General features: G+C 45.6%; 2 protein-coding genes across 9 annotated transcripts in view; both read left to right on the top strand.

Moving 5' to 3' along the window:
• The window catches only part of SETD1B (SET domain containing 1B, histone lysine methyltransferase), a 67934-nt gene extending 43056 nt beyond the window's left edge, over positions 1-24878 (top strand). For 4 of the 6 annotated variants that reach the window (XM_080985015.1, XM_080985011.1, XM_080985013.1 and 1 more), the window contains 12 exons: positions 219-986; positions 2049-2222; positions 3447-3534; positions 5302-5513; positions 7040-7169; positions 7884-8366; positions 10415-11977; positions 14336-14502; positions 15522-15653; positions 17383-17502; positions 18542-18679; positions 20200-24878. In XM_080985015.1, the coding sequence (XP_080841141.1) occupies positions 219-986; positions 2049-2222; positions 3447-3534; positions 5302-5513; positions 7040-7169; positions 7884-8366; positions 10415-11977; positions 14336-14502; positions 15522-15653; positions 17383-17502; positions 18542-18679; positions 20200-20373 (4149 nt within the window). In that variant the 3' untranslated portion in view covers positions 20374-24878. The remainder of the gene's footprint in view (positions 1-218; positions 987-2048; positions 2223-3446; positions 3535-5301; positions 5514-7039; positions 7170-7883; positions 8367-10414; positions 11978-14335; positions 14503-15521; positions 15654-17382; positions 17503-18541; positions 18680-20199) is intronic. The other 2 variants (XM_080985012.1, XM_080985016.1) reach the window with 1 other exon arrangement.
• Positions 1-25605, top strand: part of LOC308465401 (uncharacterized protein) — a 321144-nt gene that overhangs the window by 264991 nt on the left and 30548 nt on the right. The gene's annotated exons all lie outside the window — the stretch shown is intronic.

The raw sequence follows: 25605 nt of genomic DNA, 5'->3' as shown, positions 1-25605 counted from the left end.
TTTAATATACAAATACTCCTGACAGTTTGAGCACCTCGTAGGATGTGATTTTACATGTTTTGTTGAACTGAATGTCTCCCAAGAAAATACTAAATTGTCTTGGATGCACATGTCTTGAGGAGACAAAGTTACTCCCCCTCCCTGATTTTTATTTACTTGTCTTGCTAATGGGACTGTAATCCTAGACTAAGCAGAATATGTTTCTCTTTTCCTCACAGTGTCATCAGTCTTCAGGGGAAGACATGGAGATCTCCGATGATGAAATGAACCAATCTCCAAGCACAGAATGTGCCAAAAACATTGTGGTGAATACTTCTGTTGGCAACTCAGCTGTGATGGCTCCCTCAATTCCTATGCCTCCCCATGGTTTTCCTCCCCTGCCTCCCCCACCCCCACCCCAGCCGGTCTTCCCAATGCCCCCTCCTCCTCCTCTCCCTCCCCCGCCTCCCCCAACTCACCCCGCAGTCACCGTCCCGCCTCCCCCCCTCCCAGCGCCTCCTGGGGTTCCACCCCCTCACATCTTGCCTCCACTTCCTCCGTTCCATCCTGGGATGTTTCCCCTCATGCAAGTAGATATGATCAGTGTCTTGGGCAACCAATGGGGAGGCATGTCAATGTCTTTTCAAATGCAAACCCAAATGCTGAGCCGCTTGATGCAAGGGCAGAACACTTACCAGTACCCCCCGTTCATGGGGAACCGGATGCAGTTTGTCAACCTTCCTCCCTACCGACACTTTTCCATGGGAGCAGCTATCAACCGTGGACAGCAGTGGCCCCCTTTGCCCAAGTTTGACCCCTCGGTTCCTCCTCCGGGTTACCAGCCCAAGAAGGAAGATCCGCATAAGGCCACTGTGGATGGTGTCCTCTTGGTGATTGTGAAGGAACTTAAAGCAATAATGAAGAGGGATTTAAACCGGAAGATGGTGGAGGTGGTGGCCTTCAGGGCATTTGATGACTGGTGGGACAAGAAAGAGCGTCTGGCAAAGGTAACCATCAAATCTCACCCCTCTTTTCCAATGGCTTTTCAATGACAGACAGTTTGCACCACCTGCCTCTTTGCATCTTTCTGTGTTTCCCCTAGTGCGGGTTTGGATATACATAAAACAAGTAACATGACAGGTGTATGGCAAGGCAGTAATAATAACTTCAGAGTTCACAAATATTTTCTTATGGATAGATGCATGCACTATATAGGAGGAACCAAAGCTTAGTGCATGCATGCATGTATAGGAGCGCAGGTCTGATTCCTTATCGCTCAAGGCTATTGTTGTTGTTTTAAAGGGATCTCTAGTGTAAGGGTGTGAAAGTCTTTTATCTGAAACCTTAGACTAGAGAGTCAGCTGTGTTTGGAGTAGGCAGTATGGAGCTAGATGCATGACTCCATTTGAGGCAGCTCTCTGTGTATGTTTGTGTGTGATTTCTGTGTGACTTCAGACATGGCTTAGAGCAGGCATAGGCAAACTCGGCCCTACAGATGTTTTGAGACGACAATTCCCACTGGTCCTGTTAGCTAGGGATGATGGGAGCTGTAGTCCCAAAACATCTGGAGGGCCAAGTTTGCCTGTGCCTGGCTTAGAGTATGTCCACGTCTTTACAAATGGCAAAAGTGTACTTAGCACTGCCTGACCTTCACAAATTCCTAAAACCCAATGTGGATATTAGGCTACAGCCTACATGAGAAAACATACATGGTTTTTGCACCACAAAAAGATCATGCCAAATTAAGGTTGTTTTCTGCCAGGCAAGGTGGAGAGTTTGCAGTTTAATCGACAGACTCTCTGCAGTAGGGAAAGTAGGCACATCCTTCTGATGTTTTTGACATTTGCCTCCTCCCTAGAATTTGTTCAGGCTGAACTTTTCCAATGGAAGTCAAGCAGGGATGTTCCATAAGTGCTATTGATGGATTTGAGCACCTTAAGTCTGTGCTTGTTCAGGGAAATTTGAGCTTTCGTATGAGTAGATGCTGCTGCTTTGTTCAAGCACCCAATTTTTAGCGTCTGCACCAGTGTGTTAGTGTCCTCTTTTTTAATCCTGCTTGTCTTGCATAGGCATCACTTACTCCAGTAAAATCTGGAGAACATAAAGATGAGGAGAAGCCAAAACCAAAGGACCGCATCACATCTTGTCTTCTGGAGAACTGGAACAAAGGAGAAGGTCTGGGTTACGAGGGGATTGGCTTGGGCATTGGGTTACGCGGGGCCATCCGGTTGCCATCTTTCAAGGTAAGAGCAGCCTTCAATATCTAGTTATTCATAATATGAACCCTGCTTTCCTATAGTACTGTAAATAATGTTAAAAGTGAGTCAGTTTTAATGTCTCAGCTGTTGCACACTTTTTGCCCAATAAACTGCCTGTACTTTTAGCTCTCTAACCTTACAGAAATGATTAATAACCCAGTATTGGCTCTTCACACCACCACCAATGCTATTACTGGCTGATTTATGATGGTGCATTTGCCTCTATCCCCATGTGAGTTTTAGAGAGCACACTGGAATACTTGAAGGATGGAGAAAAGTTAGGGGGGAGAGTGTTGTTTAGAGAAAGCATGCAAACATGGAAAGTGGTTGGAGATCTGTAAGGAAGAACATCACCTTTATGAGAAATCCTTTAACCGATTGAATAAAAGAGGTGATAAGACTTTAAGGTTTCTGTCTTATTCCAACTTTCCTAATTCACATGTTTGCACTTCTGTGTATTTAGATGTTTGAACTGGCTTCAATGGCAATTTTGATGTTCACACAATTTCAGTATTGATGTTCACACTGGTCTAATTGTTCTGTTGCCTTTTAAATTACAAACTGAAGTAAAAATGTGTTCACAAACATAAAAAGGAAAGCAAACATTGGCACTCCCATGTAGTCATTTTTTGGGAGTAAGGTTCTTGTATGCTGTGAAGTGGGGAGCACTTGTAAATCTAAAAACAAGTACCGTATTTTTCGCCCTATAGGACGCACCTTTTCCCTTCCAAAAATGAAGGGGTAATGTGTGTGCGTCCTATGGGGCGAATGCCGGCTTTCGCTGAAGCCTGGAGAGCGAGAGGGGTGCGCACCCTCTCACTCTCCAGGCTTCAGGAAGCTATCCGCAAGCCTGGGGAGCCCGCGGGAGTTCCCGCCGGGCTCCCTAGGCTTGCGGATAGCAGCCTGCATCCTGAAACCCGGGGCGCAAAGCGGAGCGCGCCCCAGGCTTCGCGCAGCTCTCCGCAAGCCGTGGGAGCCCGGCGCGACTTTGCGCTGGGCTCCCATGGCTTGTGGAGAGCTGCCTGTTCTGGGGGCTGGGGTCGGGGGAAGCTCGGGCTTCCCCAGCCCCGTGCCTGAGGGGAAATAATTTCCCCCCCTTTATTTCCCCCCCCCCAAAAAAACCTAGGTGCGCCCTATGGGCCGGTGCGCCCTATGGGGCGAAAAATACAGTACATCTCCCAAAATTGGTTAATTCTGTCCTTTCTGCAGGTGAAGAGAAAGGAGCCACCTGAAGCTGCCTCAACTGGAGACCAGAAGAGAATCCGTCCCTCTACTTCGGTAGATGATGAAGATGAAGGTTTGTGAAGCCATATTTTCCTCCAAAACACAGTAAGGGTTTCACACTGCTGAATCCTCTAATCTTCACGCTGGTGATTTGTCTCTCAATCTGGACACTCTATACAAAACTAAGAGTTCCAAATTCTCTTTGTCCTAATTTTTGCAATTTAATGTCATATGTGGGACCAATCTGTAACACAGATAAGACTCCGTGTTCAGTGTTGCAGTTAAGATGGGCACTGTTCCATTAAGTAATGTCTAAAATCACAGTAAAAATATTTTTGTATCATGGAAAGAACAAGCTGTTCAGTGTTATAACTGGTTTAATGCTATTTCAGTATGAAATGAAAGACACCCCCCCCACAGTTCTTGTTAATTGTCATTAAGTGCTTTGCCCTCCCAGAGCTCCTTGGAGAAGGCCAATAATAATAATAATAATAATAATAATAATAATAATAATAAATTAATTAGTCATATAATTAATTATATGACTACTATAATAATTATATGACTAATATAATTAATTAAGTAGTAGTCATCTTGACATAGTGCACTTCATTAATCTGAGCACCCACAGTTTTTTGTTTTTGTTTTTGTTTTCTTGTCTTTTTTCTGAGCACCCACAGTTGTTCAGTATTCAAGCACCAATTTCTTGCCAGCTTTGGAAGGACATAGCCTGACTGGCGTTCAGTAACCTAACTAGGAAGAGAAACTGGGAGTTCCTTCCTTTGCTGTGCATTTAAACCCTATTGACCGGGATAAAGTTTTGGTGTATTTAACTCTTCCTAGATTGCATACCATCTTCTTGAAAGATTTAAGGAAGCCAGATTGCAGCTAACAAGCAAGGCCCACTCTCAACCTCTTTTTCCTAAACTCATAGGGTGCAACCGGCCAAGTTAAGCTTTGCAGTCCCATGGACCTTGGTGGAAGCAATAAGCACAGGCTTACTTGCCCCTAAATGTAATCAGTGGTTAATTTTTAGCATGGACTGGATCGTGCCACTAATGCACTGAAAACATTTCATCATATTGAATGTATTGGATTAAAAGCTCTGAGGTTCCCAAACATTCGGCTACTGAGGGATGGAGATTTCTTCCCCTATTTCTTAATGTGTCAGAAATGGTGTCTTGAAAAATAAATCCTTGCATAGGGTGCATGTCCAGAGATTCAGATCCCATGTGCACAGAAGAACCAAATGTTTCCATCCGCCACAGGCACCCTCTTCCTTCAGATCCATCCCTCAAAAACCACCTTTTCTGTGAAGCCTTTGGAGTGAGTCCCTTTATCCTCCTGTAACTAACCTTCACGAGATTTAACCGGCCCCTAAGACTCCTAAGGAAAAGCCAAAATGCTAGACTTGAGGACACTGCTGCAGTGATAGCAAAGCCTCCTTCCATGGTTGCCTTCTTTCTTCTAGAGAGAGAACTCGGATGTGGGTTACAATGTGGCATTCAGCTGCTCCTTTCCCACCTAAACCCAGGGCCCATCATAATGACTCCCACTTCTCTGGTGTGTTATATACATGGGAGATAGAATAACGCCAAGTATGTAGTTTCTCCTAACACGTAACATATTTTCAAGGTGACACAAGTATCGAGCACATTTCCTTAGCTGCATTTTCTTTCTTCTTAAAATCTATTTATTTAACAAATGAGCAAGCGAAAGAAAACACTTTTTAAAAACCCACCTACTTTCAGTTTTCTAAGGCAGGAATCCATTTTTGTCACTTTGGGAATGTCATGGCTGGCTGCTTCTTCAACTTTTTCATGCATTTCCACGCTCCCAGAATCAGAACGAGATCGAGACCTGCCGGATGCAGCCTCTGACCTCTCCAAGAAAGATGGCGAAGTGGTCGGCCTCAGGAGGAGACCCGGAAGGCCGCTGGAACTAGACAGTGAAGGAGAAGAGGAGGATTCAGGCAAGGAGGAGGAATCGTCTTCTGAAAAGGAGGCCGAGCAAGAGGAAGGGGAAGGGGTGATGAAATCCGTTTCTGACAAGGTAGGTCCCACAACCATCCTGGGCTTTTTTCTCTTGGCTGTGTATGTGTGAGTGAAAGCCAGCACCTCCCTCTTGTAGTAATAATAATAATAATAATAATAATAATAATAATATTTATTATTTATACCCCACCCATCTGGCTGGGCTTCTCCAGCCACTCTGGGCAGCTTCCAAAAAAATATTAAAATACAGTAATGCATCAAACATTAAAAGCTTCCCTAAGCAGGGCTGCCTTCAGATGTCTTCTAAAAGTCTGGTAGTTGTTCTTTTCTTTGACATCTGGTGGGAGGGTGTTCCACAGGCTGGGCGCCACTACCGAGAAGGCCCTCTGCCTGGTTCCCTGTAACTTGGCTTCGCGCAGCGAGGGAACCACCAGAAGGCCCTCGGAGCTGGATCTCAGTGTCCGGGCAGAACGATGGAGGTGGAGATGCTCCTTCAGATATACTGAACCAAGCCTGTTTATGGCTTTAAAGGTCAGCACCAACACTTTGAATTGTGCTCAGAAACGTACTGGGAGCCAATGTAGGTCTTTTATGTGGTCTCGGCGGCCGCTCCCAGTCACCAGTCTAGCTGCCGCATTCTGGATTAGTTGTAGTTTCTAGGTCACCTTCAAAGGTAGCCCCACTGGGGCTAAGTTGCTAAGTCAAAGGGAAAGATGGGTTTTGTGGCAGGCTGTTCCCCCCTAGCCACAAAGTTTTCTTTCTTCCTTGCTTACATTCTAGATATTGCTTGGAATCAGGGCTGAGTCAAGACCTTTAGAGGCCCTAAGCACTTAAAAGTTTCTGGTGCCCCCACACATATCTAATTCAAAATATAAAAAATAATAAACGGTAAAATAATTTTTTATTTTTCAGAATGGAACAAAACCTGCATTAAGATGGAAAAGAATGTTTATTTTTGTTACTTTCACTTTATATTTGAAACATTTTCTCCTGCTTTTACTAATGTCAAAGGCTTTGATCAGATCCTAAAAACTAATCTTATGTAACACATCTGCTTCTATACTTAGTAAAGATAAGGCATCCAGCCTGTCTTGTTGCATAGTTGTTCCGTTGGGATTTTTAATACATTTCAGTTGAGAAAACTGATGCTCAGCAGAGCAGTTTGTGACCATTAATGTTAAAAATCTGGCAGTGGAAAATGCCTGTGCTGCCCCCTTCCCTTGATGCCCTAAGCATGTACTTATTTCACTTAATGGTTAATCCAGCCCTGTTTGGGATATCCCTTTGTGTAGCTACAATTGATTAGATATGTTCATATGTGTTGCTTTTCTGAGTTTTGAAATATTTCTGTAGCTTATTTCCCCCCTTAAAAAAACTTTAAATGTGTCTTCCATTCTATAAAGAAGTGTCATATTGCATGTCCTGAGTCCACCAGCCTATCTTTTTATCTAGACATTATACCAGATGTGCCACAATGGCACTGGACCTCTTTCTTATGTAATAATATAAGCCCTCGGTCAACATGCTCCCCACCTGCAAAAAACCGAGAGTTTTTTGCACTTTTAAAATGCCTTCTCTCTCAAGGAACAGGAGGAAGACCTCAATGAAGAGGAAGGGGAGGAAGAAGATGAAGATGATGATGACGAAGACGATGATGAAGAAGAGGTTGAAGCCGAAACAAGTGGAAAGGAAGAGGAACAAGATTCTGAAGAAGGTATGGTCTCTTGTTAGCTCTAAGTAAATGAGATCTTGATGTTTTGACTAGCTGACTAGATGAGGCATTGTCCAAATCTCCAGGTAATATTTAACTGGTGCTCATTAGAACAAAATCTCAGCAGGACCTCCTGCAATGTGTGAGGCAAGCTCAGTTTCATGAGCTATCCTGAAAGGGATTGAAGATAAAGCAGCAAGTATTGTCATATAATAGTATAATTTAACAGGCACTCAAGTTTAGAATGCCATATGCACTTCTAGGTGTCCCACCCAAAAGTAAGAATGAAATGCAGAACATGAAATACTCACTTAAAGCAACTGAGATTAAAAGTGGGGAGGTTAACATTGTCTTACGGAGAGATGTACAAGAAGTTAGGGCTGTTAATATGAGATAAAAAATTACTAAGGGCAGGTAAAATTCTGTATGGTGAGAAGACAGCTTCTCTTCTTTTACTCCTACATTAAAAAAAAACCCTTGAACCTTCTACTGTCCAGGTAAACTATGGTACATTCAGGATAAAAAGTGTTTTCACACAGCACATTGCTTTGGGCCATTTCAATGGCTACCAGAACAGATGGTTTTATAAAGACTTGGGGAGCTCTCTAGCATGGATATGTGACAGGGAGGGAGAGAAAAAACAAGCAAATGGAAATCTTATGCTTCTAATTAATTTATTTTGCCTGTCCTGACCAAAATGTGTTTTTTGTGTTCCAGCAGAAGATGTAGGAAGTCCTGCCTCCTCTGGAGCAGAGATTGAGTCATCTGATGAAAGTGAGGAATCCTCAGAATTTGGGACGAGCTCTGATTCTGATGAAGACGAGGAGGAGGAGGAGGAAGAGGAAGGGGAAGAGGAAGAGGACTATGAGGAGCAGGTGGAAGATGAAGAAAGAGTGTCTCTGCAGCAAGAAACAGAAGCCCTGCCTACCCAGCTGGCCCCTGAGTCTCTCACTCAAGAGACTGAAGACGATGATCAGAAGGAGACCATCCTGGAATTGTTTCCAGTGGACGATTACATTGAAGGGACTCCTCTAGTTCTTCCGGAGCCTTTGATGCCAGAAGGAGAGGAGCAGAAGGAAGAAGTCAAGCATGCAGAGGAGGAAAGTGGGGAACTCCTCCAGCAGTCTGTGGCTGAAGTGCTGGTGGTGATTGAGAGAGCCCAGGAGGAGAAGCTACAGTTGTCACCAGTGTGTGTGCCAGGTGAGGGGCAGTTTTGACCGTTTTGCAAACTCTCTCCTCCCAGTATCTGGTGAGTAAGGGCTCTGAAAGCCTGTCTCTGCTCCTGCCTTTCCTCCTGGAGTAGGAGTCCCTACCTTTGGAGGGGAAAGCTGATAAAATATTTGGAGGTAGGCCTTGCATGAGTGCAGAACCTGTCATGAAAAAATGCCCCTGGCTCCACGAAGACCTGTGAATCACAGAGCAGCTGAACGTGTAGCTAATTCTGAAATAAAGTTTGGGCACACGTGCTGATGTGGGAGTGGCTTGTGGGATTTAAGGCTGAACAGGATCACATCAGAAGCAGCCTTAATGTGTCTTGTGCTGGTTTCAAATTCTGTCTAGTTCAACAGCATCTTGATCTTAGCCCTACTCTTAGGATTTCTTGTTCAAGTTCCTGATCTGAATACAAGTGGCTGCTTTTCAATCTCCACGTTTAGTTTTAAGCAAGGCTGGGCAATATCTGGTTTTCAGCATTGTGATATATCAGCAACTAAATACTGTGATATGCTGATATCTCATGATGTCTGACTCTGGAATGTATCTTAGCTACTTCTTCCTACCCACCTTACGGGAAGTAGAAGCAGCTGAGATACATTGCCCAGCCCTACCAAACCCTGATACTGCTCTGGTTTGCATGAGCTGGGGGGAGCAGGAAGCCTCCCGCCCCTCAGCTGAGTGAGCCCTGATGCTGTTCTGATTCATGTGAGCTGGAGGGGCAGTGCAGGGGCTTCCTCAAAGGCACGTGCAGGCAGGCAGACGGAGTCCGATAAGGTGCTCTGCCTGTCTGCCTGCACCTTTGCTGTCTGCAGGCAATTTGAGCTGGTGCAATGTATTGCCAGCTCAAATTGTTTGGAAGCAGTATTGTGATCTGAACACCATACCAGTTTCAGACAATTTATCAATATATCACCCAGTTCTAGTTCTAAGACCAAACAAAGTAATTGATAGCGCTGTGGTGTTCCAGTGACATGTCAATTAATTCATAATAGTTGTTCCAGCTTCTTTTTTAAACATGAACTCAGTTCAGATGTAGCAATGTGGCTTGGCATTTATGAAAATGAGTTTCAGCCTGGTTTCTGCTGTAGAACCATGGTTTCCAGTTATGTCATTTGCACATAAACAATGGTTTGCTAGTTCAAATGTAATGGTAACTCACAATTTGTTGTGAAAGAGGAAGGGAATAAGCACATGGGTAGGAGAGGGGAAAGGACACACAAGTCCGATCATATGGTGGCTCATTTACCAGAAGTAATGTATTTAGCATTAACTCTGGAAGTCTATTACTCTAATCTGACCAAACTAAGCGTCAAGCAACCATAGCTGTTAGAGAGCCGTAAAAATTTGTGTCCTGGGCTTTTAAGACTCATCTACCCATGTATTATCTGAAACCCAAGGGGTGCATTGGTTGTCAGATGTGAAACATATTGGCATTATTTTCAGCTCTCCTACCCCACCACGTGGTTCTACGTGCTCTATGAGAAAGCACTCCAGGTTTCATCCTCAAAGTGCCCTCTCAAACACCCCTGTTCACAGGTCTTCCGATCAGCTAAATAGAACTGCGGCTGGCTGCTAACTCCTCCCCCAACTCACTTCCTCGTTCAGCCTGGCTTCTCTGTCCACTGGGTTTGTCACTATGTGGTGGCAAAGATGATGTAGAAAAACCGCTTAAAATTAGGATTGTGTGCACTTTGTGCTGACTGCCCAAGTAGATACCAGTGGGTATCTGGCGTGAAATTTGCTTTTTTAATGGCACAGTTCTAGCCATTGTGATTTTAGACAGGAATTTGAAAATGTGTTAGCTGCATCCTTGAAGACTTAGTGGAGCTTTGCAAGGGTTTGCAAGTGGGTTCTTACCTCGGTGCTCCGTGAACATCCTTCAGTCTGCCGCCTGTATAGATCCTGTTTCCATTCCCAGCCCCAGATGTTTGGGGTAAATGCCCTTTGCGTCCCTTCCAGTCTTCAGGCAGTTTTGTAACCACGGTGTGTTTCCTTAAGGTGTGTCATTTGCTCCTCTGTGTTTTTCTTTCTAGAGGAGGAGTCTGAACCTGATGTCGAGCTGGAGCCTGAGGCGCTGGTCAGCCCACAGCCAGAGAGTCAGGATGAAGAAAACCTCTGTCCACCAACGCCGGTGGGGCTTTTTGGAGACATTTTGGCCAGCAGTACCTCCTTTTTCACCAAGCCGGACAACAGCATTTCTGAAGCCCCAGCAAAAAGCCGACAGTCCCGCTCAGCCGAGGAAGAGGACCGTCTCCCTTGGACTCCCGGGGGAGAGCGGCAGGCTCACTTGGAGTCTCCTGGGCTTCCGCTCAGTGCGGTGCCACCCTCTTCGCTTCCCCTCCCCTCAGTCACATCTGGTAAAGAGGAGCCATTCCTCCTTCCAGAGCAGTTCCCGGATCAGTTAAGCATGACCAAACCAGCCCTGGAAGAAGAGCTCCCTCGGACTCCTGGGCGGGACATTGCAGCCAAGTGCTCTCACACTTTTTCTAAGTCCCAGAGCACGGACACTGTCCCAGCCACCCCTGGCAATGACGCTCCTCTCACAGGAAGCAGCTTGACCTTAAGTTCCCCTCAGGTCCCAGGAAGCCCCTTTTCCTACCCATCCCAGTCCCCCGGGATCAACAGTGGCGGCATTCCTCGGACGCCTGGGAGGGATTTCACTTTCACCCCGACTTTCCCAGAGCCTGGTGCTACCCTTCCTTGCCTTTCGTCAGGCAGGAAGCCCTCTGAAGATGAACCTGATGAGAAAGTCTTTAAAGAACCTCTTGGTGCTTCCTTACTGGCTGGCATGAACAGTGTTCCCTCCCCCATTCCCTTTGCCAGTCCACCTGTCCCAGCTTTCCTTGCACGTCTCGACTTGCCCCCTAGCCAGCCAGTACCTCTTGCTGCTCTCCCCAGCTTTTCTGTGGACTCAAAGATGCCTCTAGAGGAGTACACCACAGAGGCACGGCCCCTTTTGCCCTACCCAGAAGTCTCTGTGGCTTCCCCTCCTCTCCTTCCTCAGCCTCCCTCCTCTGTCTTGTCCATCAAAAGGAAACCAGGGCGGCCGAAACGATCCTCTCCTTTGGGCCCTATGTTGGATGCCTATTCTGGCAAGCCCATTGAGCCTCCTCTTCTTCCCATCCCAGTTGTCTTGACTGAAAGTGCTGTGAGCAAAGATTTGTTGAGTAGCCACCCAGAGGCTTTCTATGCCCTGAAAGATCCGGAAGCAGTGACCCTGGATTTCCGGAATGAAGGCTTCCATGACAAGCTCACCCCAGATGTTCTAGCTGAGAAGCTTCCCTTTAAGGAGCTGGAGAACCAGTGGAACGAGGACTTGAAAGAAGAAGAGGCCTACCTGAAATCCAAAAGACAGTGGAGGCGACAGAAAAAGAGGCCGGAGGACGTTCCAACAATTCCTTCCCCTGAGTATTCCCCTCATCAGTATCACTTCAGGCCCCGCTCTGAGTTTGAGGAGATGACCATTTTATATGACATTTGGAATGGGGGCATTGACGAAGAGGATATCCATTTCCTGTGTGTTACATACGATCACCTGTTGCAGCAAGACAATGGCATGGACTGGCTCAATGATACCCTCTGGGTATACCATCCTCATATCCTTTTCCCCTGTTTTCTTTTTTTGCTGGATTACCAGATTAGGCTTCCTCAGGAATCTATTGTTTTTGAGGAGCTGGTTTTATTGGGCATTGCTGTACTTGGTTGGTAATTTTGTTGTAAGCAATAAGCCTTAACAATACTGCAGAAAAAATATAAAAATACATACACTGCATATGGTAATAACAGGTCAGTTCCAGAAACTGTTTAGAAAGTGGAATAAGAAACAGAACTTAGTCTAATGCACTGTTGTCCACAAAATCCTTTCTTTTTAATATTTCCTATTTATTAATGTCATTCAGCAAATAGGTCTCTTCAGCAATGACTAGACCACCATCCTGGCCAAAAAAGGACCCAGTTATTCCTCTATAGGAGCAGAAACAGCAACTCATGAGCAGGCTTCTCAGCAGTTCCTGAACCCCCTTGACTGGGCAAAGCCCTGTTTCTAAAGGCTAGACTCCCTGAACGTAACTGACAGTGCCATAACTATAGTCAAAAACAATAGCAGGAAACCACAGGAGGTCCTGCTTGCAGGTTTACTACAGAAATTTGGTTCCCCACTGTGTGGGCAGGATGCTGGACTAGATGGGCAATTGGTTGGCTTAATCCAGCAGGCTCTTCTTACATTCTTACATCAGATACAAATGTATTTTTGGCCCTAAAATACTGGGCTAAATTTTATATGACTTGTAGCTTCTATAAGCGCATGAAAACCTGCTTTTGTTCTTACTACACACGTCTGCAGAATTTCAAGGTTCTTCTGTGCAACGGGCTGGGGGGCTCAAAAAGCAGTTCTGACATTAAGCCCCCAAACTTCCTAATATATCCCATTTGTTGATATCATCCTGTTGAGGTTAGTCTTCCCTTGTCCCATGGAGTGTGCTGAACTCCTGTTTCACACCACAGCGAAACCGCTTGCTCTACTTAACAATTCTGCCAATTGAGTTGACTGTTTCATACTAAAGGGAGAGATTTAGAGGCGCCTGCTGTGGCAAAGATTTAAAATCCCTATTTAAAGTGCTGGCCTCCTTGGGAGCACTGAAACTGGACCAGACATTCAGACCTTTTGATAGTCTGCAGACTTAGAAATGGAATGGTGCTGATGACAATGACATAAATCATTTTTGCTAAGCATTGTTATGGTAGTAACCGAAGCAGTGATTAATAACATAACTGATTCAAAATACAGGTGATGATTAGTAATAAGCAAGTGCAGCATCTTTTATTTTAAAAGCATTACTAAATTTTAAACATTGTAGCCATTCTGGTACTATTATTATTATTAATTATATCTATATACCACTAACATGCCAAAATGGCTTCCAAGCTGTTTAGAAGTTTAAAATAAATTATTAAAAATCCATACATAATTAAAACACCAACAAATTCAACATCCCCTCCCCCCCAAAAAATATAATAATGAAAAAATAAAGGCAGAACACTATGTTAAAACTGTTTGCTTAGTACCACCTATTGACATCATTTTGTTTAGTAAAAATGATATGCAACCCTAGCATTTCACAGAACTCTTTGTCAGGCACAATTCAGTTCTGCTTGATGAGTTTGCAAACTTAACAGGCTTGCATGCTCCTCTGCCAATAGTTCAGTGGAAGATTACGGTACTTTTGACATGCTTTGTGTCTGGCAGTTGTTACATAGTGATCTGCCTAACAGAGAAAATGGGAAATTCCACTCCCTTACCAAATACATATTGGAGTGATTCCTCTAGCTAATGCCTGAAAAAGCATCTTCCCCTCCACTGCTAGGTAAGAGCATTAAGATCAGCAAATGATACCCAGCTAGCTTTGACATGGCTGGATGATGCTTGGCTTGTGGTAGCACAAAGGTGGGCTCTTCCTCTGGTGGCTCCAGTGTTGTGGAATGCCCTCTCTGCTGAAGAACAAGAGGCCCCATCGGGACTGGCATTCCACCAGGTATTGAAGACACCCCTAGGTAGGCAATCATTTTACCTCTTCTGATTTTTAACTTGCTTGTTTGTTACATATTTTCATCATGAAAGTTTTTAATGCTTACCTAGATGGAGGCTGTGTGTGTGTGTGTGTGTGAGAGAGAGAGAGAGAGAGAGAGAGAGAAACTCCCGACTTTCTTGTGGCCAGAATGTAGCAGACTCTGCAAAGGTAAAAGCCACACCTATTTCTCCACCTGCTTTCCCCTCTGGCCCTGCCCACCACTGGTATTCAGCCCTAGAAAGTGGCCCAGGTGGCAAGGAGGCCCTTGGGCTAGAAAATGTTGCCCATCTCTGGCTGAGGGCCAAGGGCCCAGCAAGCTTTGCTGGCATAATTGCAGGGCCTTGCAGCCCGCATCTTTCCTGGGGTTTTCCTTAACATGGAGTCCACCAACCAGCTTTTCTACTCCAAAGAAGAAAAAACGGGACGATGGGATGCGGGAGCATGTCACAGGCTGTGCCCGCAGTGAAGGCTACTACAAGATCGACAAGAAGGACAAACTGAAATACCTCAATAACAGCCGTGCATTTGCAGAGGAGCCTCCTGCCGACACGCAGGTAAAGGACGGGTCCCCTCTTCCTTCTCCTTGCTGTCCCGTTCTGTGTGTCTGGCTGGGAGTTCTGCAGGCACCTCCCTCCTCCCTCCCTGAAGGCCACTTGAACCTTCTTACAGTTTGGGGGCAGAAAAGACATGGCATTTGAATTGCACCCTTGAGTTGCTGAATTAATTGTAACCTTCTGGAGAAGGTGGCAGGCAGGGATATGAGATGTTAGGGGGTATAAATGGGACAATGTGGCAGGCAAGTCAGCTGGGGTGTGTTTTCCCTTGCCAGAAGAGTGGAGCAGAAAAAGAGCTAGAAAAGGTGGCAGGACAAACGGGTGGGTGGGTGGGGAGCATTCAGTTTGGGGGTTAATTTTTAATAGGATTTAATATATTTTATTATCTCACTTAAAAGAATAGAATGTTCTCTATATAGAATAGCATCATAGAATTGTAGAGTTGGAAGGGACCCTGAGGGTCATTTGCCTGCAATGCAGGAACCTTTTGCCTAGTATGTAACTGCCTTATGATCAAGTCAGCAAAAAACAATAATATATGAATTTACGTTACACCACTTTTTGTCAGTTGGGCGTCCTGCAGTTGTTTTGGACCACTACACGGCTGTGTTGGCTTGGGATGATGGGAGTTATAGCCCAAAACATCTGGAGAGCACCAGGTTGGTGGGTGGGTGGCTGGCTTATGCTTTGTCAGGCCATTGTTCTACCTCTCCCACTACTGGCTCCTCTGACTGGCTATGGGCATCCAGCCCTGGTCTTCCTCGCCACCTTCCCTCTTCCTTCAGGCTCCAGGGATTGAGCCTGGCGCCCTCTGCAGGATAAGCATGGGCTGCACTGCCCCTTGGCTATGGGCCAGTCTGCCATCTTTGAGCAGCTCTCTGGGATCTTGAGCAAAAATATTTCTCAGCGTGCGGATGCTGTGTCACTGAGCTCACCCCAGCCTTGAGGCTAAACCTGCCTGGGACCAGTTCCACTCAGCTGCTTGCTAACTGCTTTGCTGTCCTGTTTTTGGTCCTCAGGGAATGAGCATCCCTGCCCAGGTGCACGTTTCCACCCGGGCTGGCTCCGAGAGGAGGTCCGAGCAACGCAGGCTTCTGTCCTCCCTACCCGGCAGTTGCGACAGTGACTTGCTCAAATTCAACCAGCTCAAGGTAAGTTGTGCAGCTTCCCTCTTGGAAGCCTCCATTCACTATAACCCCTACTGGTCAGTGAACTTGTCTGCCTCCCAAGTGACGAAGTATTTGATTGAGGAATGGCAGGAAAGGGTTAAAATCACGTTGCTGTGGTCTTGGGGCAAGCTTTGCAGAAGGAATCTGCAAGTCCCTTTGAGAGAAGGCCTGAAGGGTAGCAGGAATTCTGGGATGTGACATTTCAAGAAATTCCAGGAATTGAGAAAAGTAGCTGGAGAATGAATGGTTAAAATCCCTCAGTTGCCACCATTACATTTACTTGGAATTGCATAATAAAACTTAATTGGGGATACATTTGTGGCAAGTAGAATGATGGTTGCCAAAATTTGGAGAGATTTAAAGGAGTTCCAGGGACGCGGGTGGCGCTGTGGGTTAAACCACAGAGCCTAGGGCTTGGCGATCAGAAGGTTGGCGGTTTGAATTCCCATGACGGGGTGAGCTCCCGTTGCTCAGTCCCTGCTCCTGCCAACCTATCAATTCGAAAGCACGTCAAAGTGCAAGTAGATAAATAGGTACCACTCCAGCAGGAAGGTAAACAGCATTTCTGTGCGCTGCTCTGGTTCGCCAGAAGCGGCTTAGTCATGCTGGCCACATGACCCGGAAGCTGTACGCCGGCTCCCTCGGCCAATAAAGCGAGATGAGCGCCGCAATCCCAGAGTGGGTCATGACTGGACCTAACGGTCAGGAGTCCCTTTGCCTTTAAAGGAGTTCCAATTCAACTTATTTGTATACTGAAGTGTGGCAGGGGCCCTAAATGAAAAACTCACCCAAAATAATAGAACTGTGGAATTGCAGAGTTGGAAGGGATCCCAATGGTCATTTGCAATGCAAGAATTCCAGCTAAAGCATCCATGACAGATGGCCATCCAACCTCTGCTTCGAAACCTCCAAGGAAGGAGAGTCTATCAAGCGAGTCCTTTCCACTGTCAAACAGCTCATACTGTCAGAAAGTTCTTCCTGCTGTTTAATCAGAATCTTCTTGTCACTTGAAGCCATTGGTTTGACTCCTTCCCTCCAGAGCTGAAGAAAACAAGCTTGCTCCCTCCTCCATATGATAGCCCTTGAGATAGTTGAAGATGGCTATCCTATCTCCTCTCAGTTTCCTCTTTTCCAAGTTAAACATACTCAGCTCCTTCAACCATTTCTCATAAGGCCTGGTTTCCAGACCCTTGATCAACTTGGCTGCAAATCTTGAAAGGACAAAAATGTTTGAACCAACAGTTTTATTATTTACACAAGCAGGGAATAAAATGGCAGTTAAATAATCTAAATGACTTTAGAAAACTCATGACTGTAGTTTTGTTCCGAATTACCATGTTGGCATTAAAGAAGTTCCTCACACCCTGGAGATGGCCTGTGAAGAACAAGTTATATCAAACAGGATTCAAGTAACTCCATATTAGTTTTTACGGACTCTGCCATTATTTTATATTCTACATGTCTCTGTTTTCTGTTACTCTGATAAAGTAGCATTAAAATGGGAAGTGTGGCAGGAAGGGGCACTGGCTGCCATGGCCCAAGCTAAGCAACCTCTAAAACGTGGTTTCGGCTTATTTAGAAATGGATCTGCTGAAGGGTATGTTGCTGCGTTGTACGCCCCGCTGTGCTCAGTCCGCTCCAGCATTGTGCCGGTTTTCGAACGAATGACTTACAGGCACCCTTTTTCTTGTCTCTCTTCCCCATCTCACAGTTCCGGAAGAAAAAGCTAAAATTCTGCAAGAGTCACATTCACGACTGGGGACTCTTTGCAATGGAGCCCATTGCTGCTGACGAGATGGTGATTGAGTACGTGGGGCAGAATATCCGGCAGGTAAGAGGGGCTCTTGGCATTGGGCTGGCTCCTTGAAACCTCGGAGTTCCAACCCATAGAGTGGCGTGAGCCCCATGTGGCCTTTGAGCCCCCTTGCACATACAGCAGAGCGAGGGGGCAGAACGTGTTGCCCCATGTCAGCCTGCAGGTGGGCAATACTGTTCCCCTTCTATCCCATTTAGTCCACTTGCAGCACTCTGTTTCTTTTTGCCCCTCTGGCAATAAACAGACCACACATCGTTCAGTAAGTTTAAAATGCTTTATTTACAGATTGAAGGTCTGATACATGCGTTGTTCTGTACAGCAGCAATGACAACCCCAGAACTGCCCCCTTCGGCCATTCTTTCTTTTCCAAGTGGGCCTTGCCCCCCCCCCCCCAATGCAAAGTGGAGATCTTTTAAGCTTTCTGCCTTGCTTACCAGCATGGGTGGCCCACCCCATTTTGACACCTGAGGTGAAACAGGAAGGTGCTGCCCCTCACCTGAAATCTCACCAGATGATGCAGAACTTTCGCGAGATCTCACGTGAGATCTCACAAGCTCTGTGAGAAGTTGTGAGAGTTCTGCGAGTTCTAATCAGAAGCTGCTGCTGTCAGCCCTGAGCTGGGTGGGTGGGGGGCCACCTTACAAGATTTTGCAGTCCAAAGCGGCTGCTTCAGTCCTGCTTCCTGGGCTCTGGGAAGGTATTGCATGGGATTGGCACGGAAAGAGCTTTTATGCTGTCTGCCTTGCTGTGTTTAATTTGTGTGGTTGAGTTCTGGCCAGCTGCCAAGCACATACAACTGCAACCACACTAGTCAAATGCGCACAACTTGTGAGTTGGCTGTATTGCCCTCTCCTGTGCCAGTATCCCTGTGAAAATGCTGCTCTCTGTTTACCTTTTGAAATCTTTCTACTTTCAGCCATGGAGGGTCTTTTTAAAATGGTGAGCAGCAAAATTCTGACAGGTGTCACCTCTTTGGTTTAGTCCTTCTTCTCTCCCTTTCTTAATGTGGCTGCTCTTGGAAGGTAGCTCTTGTGACCTTTGGCTTGTTCTGCAGGTAATTGCTGACATGCGAGAGAAGCGGTATGAGGACGAAGGCATTGGCAGCAGTTACATGTTCAGGGTTGACCACGACACGATTATAGATGCAACAAAGTGTGGAAACTTCGCCAGGTTTATTAACCACAGTTGCAATGTAAGTGTTACTTGGCCTTACAAGCTCCATCACTCACTTGGTGGCATCAGACTTTATTCCTGTATTGAATGTGAAAGGGTGTGTAGGTACACACACACACAGAGAGAGAGAGAGAGAGAGAGAGAAGTACTTTTGCTCTCTGCTTGCTCCCCTTGCCAGCCCTGCCTGGTCCGGTTGTGATGTGGCAACAGGGCTGCATCTGGGCTTCCTTCATTGCTGCCCAGGCAGTAGGAGCCACCATTGTCACTGATCTCACTGCATCAGCAGCTGCTGCTATCCAGACTAGGGCTGTTGTTCGCAGGGGCAGGCGGGGGGTGTCATCAAAGCAAAGCTTGCAGGACGCAACGCTGCCACCCCCAACACCACCTCTTCCTCTGCTCTCCATTACCAGCTGCTGAGGGCTACCCTGGTTCTGGTTTTTTCCTCACTGCAGTTGCTGCTGCCAAGCCCACAATCTTGTTGTGGCAAGGCCTCATCCCCATGTGCAGAGGGATGGAAGACACCCACCGCTTTGCCACAGGCTCACCCTGTGTCCTGGCTTTATCTCAACTGCAGGCAGGGGCAAGTGGATGGCCCTGAGAGATCCATTCAAAATTGGGCGCTTCTCCCTGGCGTCACCTGGGTCGTGGCAGCGTCTCCCCTTTCCAAGCCCCTGTCACCTCCCCGCCCCCCCAATTCATTTTTGTGTCCCCTGGTGGCTCCAACTGTCATCACAGTGGGGCAACAAACTTGTAGGGGTAGAGAGTCCATGTGGGTGGGTGGGTGAGTGGACCTTCCCACTCCAGTGGCCTCTCTGTTTCCCGCAATCCTCAGGCTCATGCTGTCTTATGGAAGGAGGTGACTGATTGTTGGCTCTTCAGTTTTGATTTCCCTCCCCTGCTCCTCATACCTGTTTATCAATAATAATAATAATAAATATTTATACCCCGCCCTCCCCGGCCAGAAACCGTAAGGGGAGGGAAAACATAAGGGTCAGACTGAGTTCAAACCAAAGGCCAGGTGGAACAGCTCGGTCTTGCAGGCCCTGCGGAAAGATGTCAAGTCCCGCAACGCCCTAGTCTCTTGTGACAGAGCGTTCCACCAAGTCGGGGCCAGTACTGAAAAGGCCCTGGCCCTAGTTGAGACCAATCTAACCACCTTGCGACTTGGGACCTCCAAAGTGTTGTCATTTGTGGACCTTAAGGTCCTCCGTGGGACATACCAGGAGAGGCGGTCCCATAGGTACGTGGGTCCTAGGCCGCATAGAGCTTTAAAGGTTAAAGCCAGCACCTTAAACCAGTGATCTTTCCAACTTCTTAAGTTTTCTCTGTGCCTAATGCTGTGCTTATCATATGTGCTTCTCAAGTATATTAAAAGGTGGCTAGAAAGTATTTTTTGTTTTGTTTCTTCAGCCTCCCTTCCCAGAAACACAGAACACACACATGCACACACATACTAAGACAGTGATGGGTCCGAAATCTAAACAAGCGAATCAAAATCTTTAAGCCAAAGCTTTTAATTAACTGCTTCTTTTGTTTTAGCCAAACTGCTACGCTAAAGTCATCACAGTGGAATCTCAGAAGAAGATTGTCATCTACTCGAAGCAGTACATCAATGTGAATGAGGAAATTACATACGACTACAAATTCCCCATTGAGGATGTAAAGATCCCCTGTTTGTGTGGCTCTGAGAATTGCAGAGGGACCCTGAATTAAAGCCCAAGGTTTTTGCCACGTGGTGGCTGTGTCCAAACTGTGGTAGCCGAGGGTGGTTGCACTTTTGCCAAAAAACAAAAAAAAAAGTAAGAAAAAAAGAGAGATGAGGTGGAAGAAGGAAAATGAGGAAGAGACAGGGGAACCTATATGGCACTTTCTATCCTTCTGTCAGGAGAAGTGCAAATTGAAGACACGCACACTAGGACTCTTCAAGCTGCAGGTGCTTTTCATCTTCAGATTCACAACCCCACCTCTCTCCGCCCCTCGTGATCGTTCCCCTTACTCAGTGGCACCATAAATCAAAACACTCTCTCTTCTCCCTGCCTCCTGCTCTGCTCGCTCCTTTATGGTGTAGCTCTCATGGGTAGAGCAAGGTACCCTTATTATCCTTTAAACACGTTCCTCTCTCCATAAAATGCTGCTACCTTTTACTCATTAGTTTTGTCTTGTGGAGGGTCAGGAGAAAGACATTCAAAAAATGTGAAGCAGAGACTAAAGACACAAGAGGCCATGAGTTGAATGGAAGCTGGCTGGGATCGCCTGCAGTGAGCCCTGGGACACCGACGTCAAGTGGAGGCTTTCTCAAGCAGGCGGGGAATTCTGTCTGGGTCTGCGATGCACAAAAGGACATACCTCCTCCCTTCTGTGGATCAGAGTTGTGGTTGATGTCACCTTGGTGCCCACCTGGGATTTCTGCACACTGCTGGTCCTTGTGGGGGAGGGAGGGGGAACTATAGCTTTAGGAACCCAATAACGAACCCACTTCCCTTTTCTTTTTAAAAGCAGAGCTGGATCCCTTCTCTCCCCGCCCCCAAATTTCCCTCTCTATTGTAGCACTTGCTGTGTTGTAGAAATTGTTGGTTTGGCAGCACTCTGAGTGTGCTCCACCAAGCCCTGTTTCCATACGTCCTCCACACACTTGAGGCTTGCACAGGAAACCGGGGCAAACATCTCCCTCCCCTCCAAATGCATAGAGGCTGTGCAGATGCCAAGTGGGGGGTGAGCTGGGGCAAGATCTGTCCTACCCAAGTCAGCGGCTGCTTTTATCTCCTTGGTTTTTCACCCTCATCATCCCATCCCCTTTGGCAGAATGCTCTTGTCCTTAAATGACAATCTTTTAGGTTTCTTCCTTCCCAAGTATTGAAGAGACTTCTGACGAAAGAACCAGGTCCTGCCTGCCTCAGCCGAGTGGAGCCTAGTCCTCATTTAGCTTAGTTTGGTTGAGTAAGGCAGGGAGGGTCCCCACGGGGTGTGGATGTTTGTGTCTTTTGTGTGTGTGTGTGTGTGTGTGTGTGTGTGTGTGTGTGTGGAGAGCAACTGTTTTATGGCCTGAGAAAGCAGCACTTTTTTGTGGTCAAAGCTTATTTTCAGTAGCAAGCAGATTTCTTGGTCCGACTACATCCTCATTCTCAAATGCCTGTCCTATAATTATGTAGTGCTTGTTTGCACTGGAGAGATTAGTGGGGGTTCTTCTTTTTGATTAAAACCCAAGCAAACATTGCAGCAAGAAAAGTGTGTGGGGTGTGCCTTAAAAAAAAAAAGTCTCAAAACTGTTAAAAGAGTGTTGAGTCGGGCAAATATTGAAATATATGCTCATCTTCAGTACTCCTCAGTCTTTTGCTCCTGGATAAAATTTACTGGACTTTAAACTTGGCTGTACTAAGAATTAATTTCCCAGAGAAAAAATAGGAACCAGAAGATGCACAGATACTCTCTGTCAGGCCTTTTGCTTCTTCCCACAGCACCCACACCTAGTTACTCTGGCATTTTGTGTGTGGTCTTGATGGCTTCCATAGTAAGGCAGTGGAATTTTGCTTGCAAGCCTCTTCTAGTTATATCCTACTGGATATAACATCTAAAAGTCGGTGGCTTTCCACCCTTTGAGGTTCAGAAGCCGAAAGGAAGAAGCAAGCCTGGTGTGTCTTTCTGGGCAAAGTGGTTCTACTGGCCTTGTGGGCTGAGGAGCTTGAACAAACTCTGGCCATTGAGTACAGAGGACCATGTGTGCAGTTGGTTAGATTATCCCAGCCTTCCCCAACCTGGGGCTCTTCTGTTATTTTGGACTACAACTCCCATTGTGGTCCAAAACTGGAGGGCAGAAGGTTGGCAGTGACCTTGGTTCTTTTGCCAGTCCCCCTGCTTCCTTACAGGTTCTCCTTGGCATGTCTTTGGTGTGGCTTTTTAATGCTTCCAACCTTTTGAGAAAGCCACATCCATTTCATGTAACACAGAACATAGTAAGCAAGCTGCCTTATCTACAGGCTCCTAGCCTTTCCCATACTCTCTCTCATACCAGGAGTATAATCTCACATCTCCTGCAGAAACACCAGCTGGAAATGTAGGTAAGGGCATGTGCAGGAAAGATGCCTCATGCGACCTCTCTGTATTTATTAACCCTGCATATTTTTTGTGTGTGTTAAGTGAATTGTTTTCTTAAGGAAGTACAGCAATACTAAAGCTACTCGTATCAGCAAGGTTCTGCTGGATAGCCTTAGCTTGGAACTTGAAGCAACTTCCTGGCATAGAAGTTGTAACTATACACACACACACACACACACACTTTCAAAAGTGTTTTCTTTGATATACACAAGCGTGTATATACACAAGCGTGGTCGGAATTTTAAATTATGACTGCTCCCGATCCGGTTATTCTCTTGTTCCTTGAAAGGCTCTGCATTGAAGGGAAATAATTTTTGGGCAAAGGTGATCAGCTTCTCTGTCCCTGCTCCAAACGAGGGGAGGATTTTTATGTTCCTTAAAACAAGAGAGGCAGATCTCTGGAAGGAATAACAGCTCCAGTCTAAGTCTAGAGATACAATCCTGATCCTACAAGTCTCCACTCTAACCCCAGCCACCCAAGAGCAGTGCCAAAGTCTCGTCGGCCCACCCACAAGCCTTGACTCGTCCACTCCAAATGGAGGGCTGGGCAAGGTGGGTGTGGGATTCAACTTGACTTTCGTTGAGTTTTCACACTGGTATTATCTAGCAAATAGAAACGAACTTTCCTGTGCTTTCAGTCCCAGCCTGCTTGGTTTCATACAATCATTTTCCCTGACTCTAGTTCCCAGTTTCAGATTAAATCTTGGAAGGAGCCAGTGATGTCTCACTCTGACAGATATTTATATTGTCAAAGCAGCTTATTAATACAATGGGGGAGAAAATAATTTGTAAACTCTGATGGAGAGCTGTTTCAGTTTTGTCGTTTGTGACCTATTTTCAGGGATCATTTCAGTGCATTTCTGTATAAAAAGTTTTTTAAAGGGTGGGGGAGATGAAATTTTGACATTTAAAATGGACACATCATCTGTGCATAGCAGCCGTTCAAACTCTTCTCTTCAAACACTGTTTCTTGTAGAAACATGTTGATTTTTGTTTTGTATGTTTTTGGCTGTTTTCTTTGTACTTCAGAAGCATGTAAATAATTTGTTAAAAGTGACTATTGTAGTTTGGAGTTCTTTTTTAAAAGATTGTCAGCCCAAGACCTCAGTAAGAGAGTGGGAGATTGGGGTGGGGGAGGGGAGCTGGCGCCATTTACAGCTTGTGTCAAGCTATGTATAATGTAAATTCTGTACAAAATATCTTTTTTTTTTTTTTTGTCAAATACGTAGATCAAACTAGAAGCATTAAGAAGCTGAAGATTTAAAAGAAAAACCCTGCCAAGTTAAGGCTTTTTAAAATTTGCCTTTCTGATACCTTAATGTGCAAAATCTATTTATTTCAGACAAGAAAATGTGTATAGTCTATTAATGACAACCTAAAATGTATTTAAGCAAATCTATAACTTTGACCCTCCCCTGGCAATTTTATTTTATAACGTTCCTTCTCAATTACCAACATAGTATTTGTAGCGGTTACAAAGAAAATTGCATTAGCCACGGTCTGGAGCTCCAAGGTGCTCCAGTGCTTCTCTGTTGCTCCACATGAACAGGGTCTTCGCCAGCCAGCAAAGTCCTGCTCATCCGAAGCTTTGTCTGTTCTCATGAAGCTCTCGCCTCACTGGAGCTTCTGGGACTAGGCAGTGGTGGGGAACAAAGGATACTATGAATTTGGGAGTTAGTTCTTAAAATGAAACACTGTGGAGGGGAAAACCTTAGTCCTTGTACCTGAATTCTGTAAAAATACCGGTTTTTAATTCGCAGTGTGAAAAATAAAGAGCTCCTTTAAAAGGGGCAAGGAAAATGGTTTGCAATAAATGGCATCTATTTTTTATGTTCCTTAAAACAAAACAAAAAAAGACAAAATTAAATCTCTGCTTTTGAGATTTGGGATTTTTTTAAACCTTTTGTTCCCTTTTGTTTTGAACAGCTGTATAAGTTTGGGACTGTTCTGTGCTCCGTCTTCAGTATACCTTGTTTAGAAGAACGTGGTTTTTTGGTTTTTTTTTGTGGGCATGTCATGCTGTAAATATTTGTTCATAATTTTTTTGTGAATTGAATACTATGTACCATTGTATTATAGTAACTTTTATAAAGCAAACCATAAATATACTGACTTTTCTTACAGAAGAGCTGTGTGTTTGGTTTATTAGGCTCCAGGAATTGTTATTGAGGACTGTCTGGAAGCACATAGAAAGAGAAATCTGGTATTTGAAAATACCTAAATATCCACAAAGATGTGATGTGTGAACATGCATCTTTGTCAAAGAGAAGATTCACATATGGCAGAGCTTCTGGAAATGACGCGATGGTTGCATGGGCTTCTGAGATACTTGCATTACATTAGTCATGGGAAATGGGAGGCAGAAGCAAGGCTGTGTTGTGTTTTTACTATTTTTTGTTAGAAGCCGCTCAGAGTAGCTGGGGCAACCCAGTTAGATGGGTGGCATATAAGTAATAAATTATTGTGAGGCAGCCAGCTACGGTGGTGCAAGCTGGGATGACACAGAGCAGTGGCAAGATACTGGAAAGTAGAGCCATGTATGCCCTGTGGCTTAACCTCTGCCCTCTCAGCCTGCTTTCTGCCCTGGAGGACATTGACCGCCAGCAACTGCCGAAGTGCCGAGATTGGGGCTGCAGCAAGGGGCCATCTTGTCCATTGTGTCATTCAGAATATCCTGGGCCAGCCATGCACAGGAGAGGGACCACTGCCCTCACGCTCTGCTTCAAACTTCCTGGAAGTGTCTGGCTGTGAGGAAAACAGGTGGACCTTTCAACCAGATCCAATACGTTCTCTTATTGTTGCCTGCGACAAAATGTGGTGTGGAGTTCTCAGTTTCGGAATGCTAGCCAGCCA

Source organism: Podarcis pityusensis (assembly GCF_964106645.2).
Source record: "Podarcis pityusensis genome assembly, chromosome: 16".
Taxonomy (NCBI): domain Eukaryota; kingdom Metazoa; phylum Chordata; class Lepidosauria; order Squamata; family Lacertidae; genus Podarcis; species Podarcis pityusensis.
Note: the sequence above shows the minus strand (reverse complement) of the source record. Positions and strands in the feature narration are given on the sequence as shown.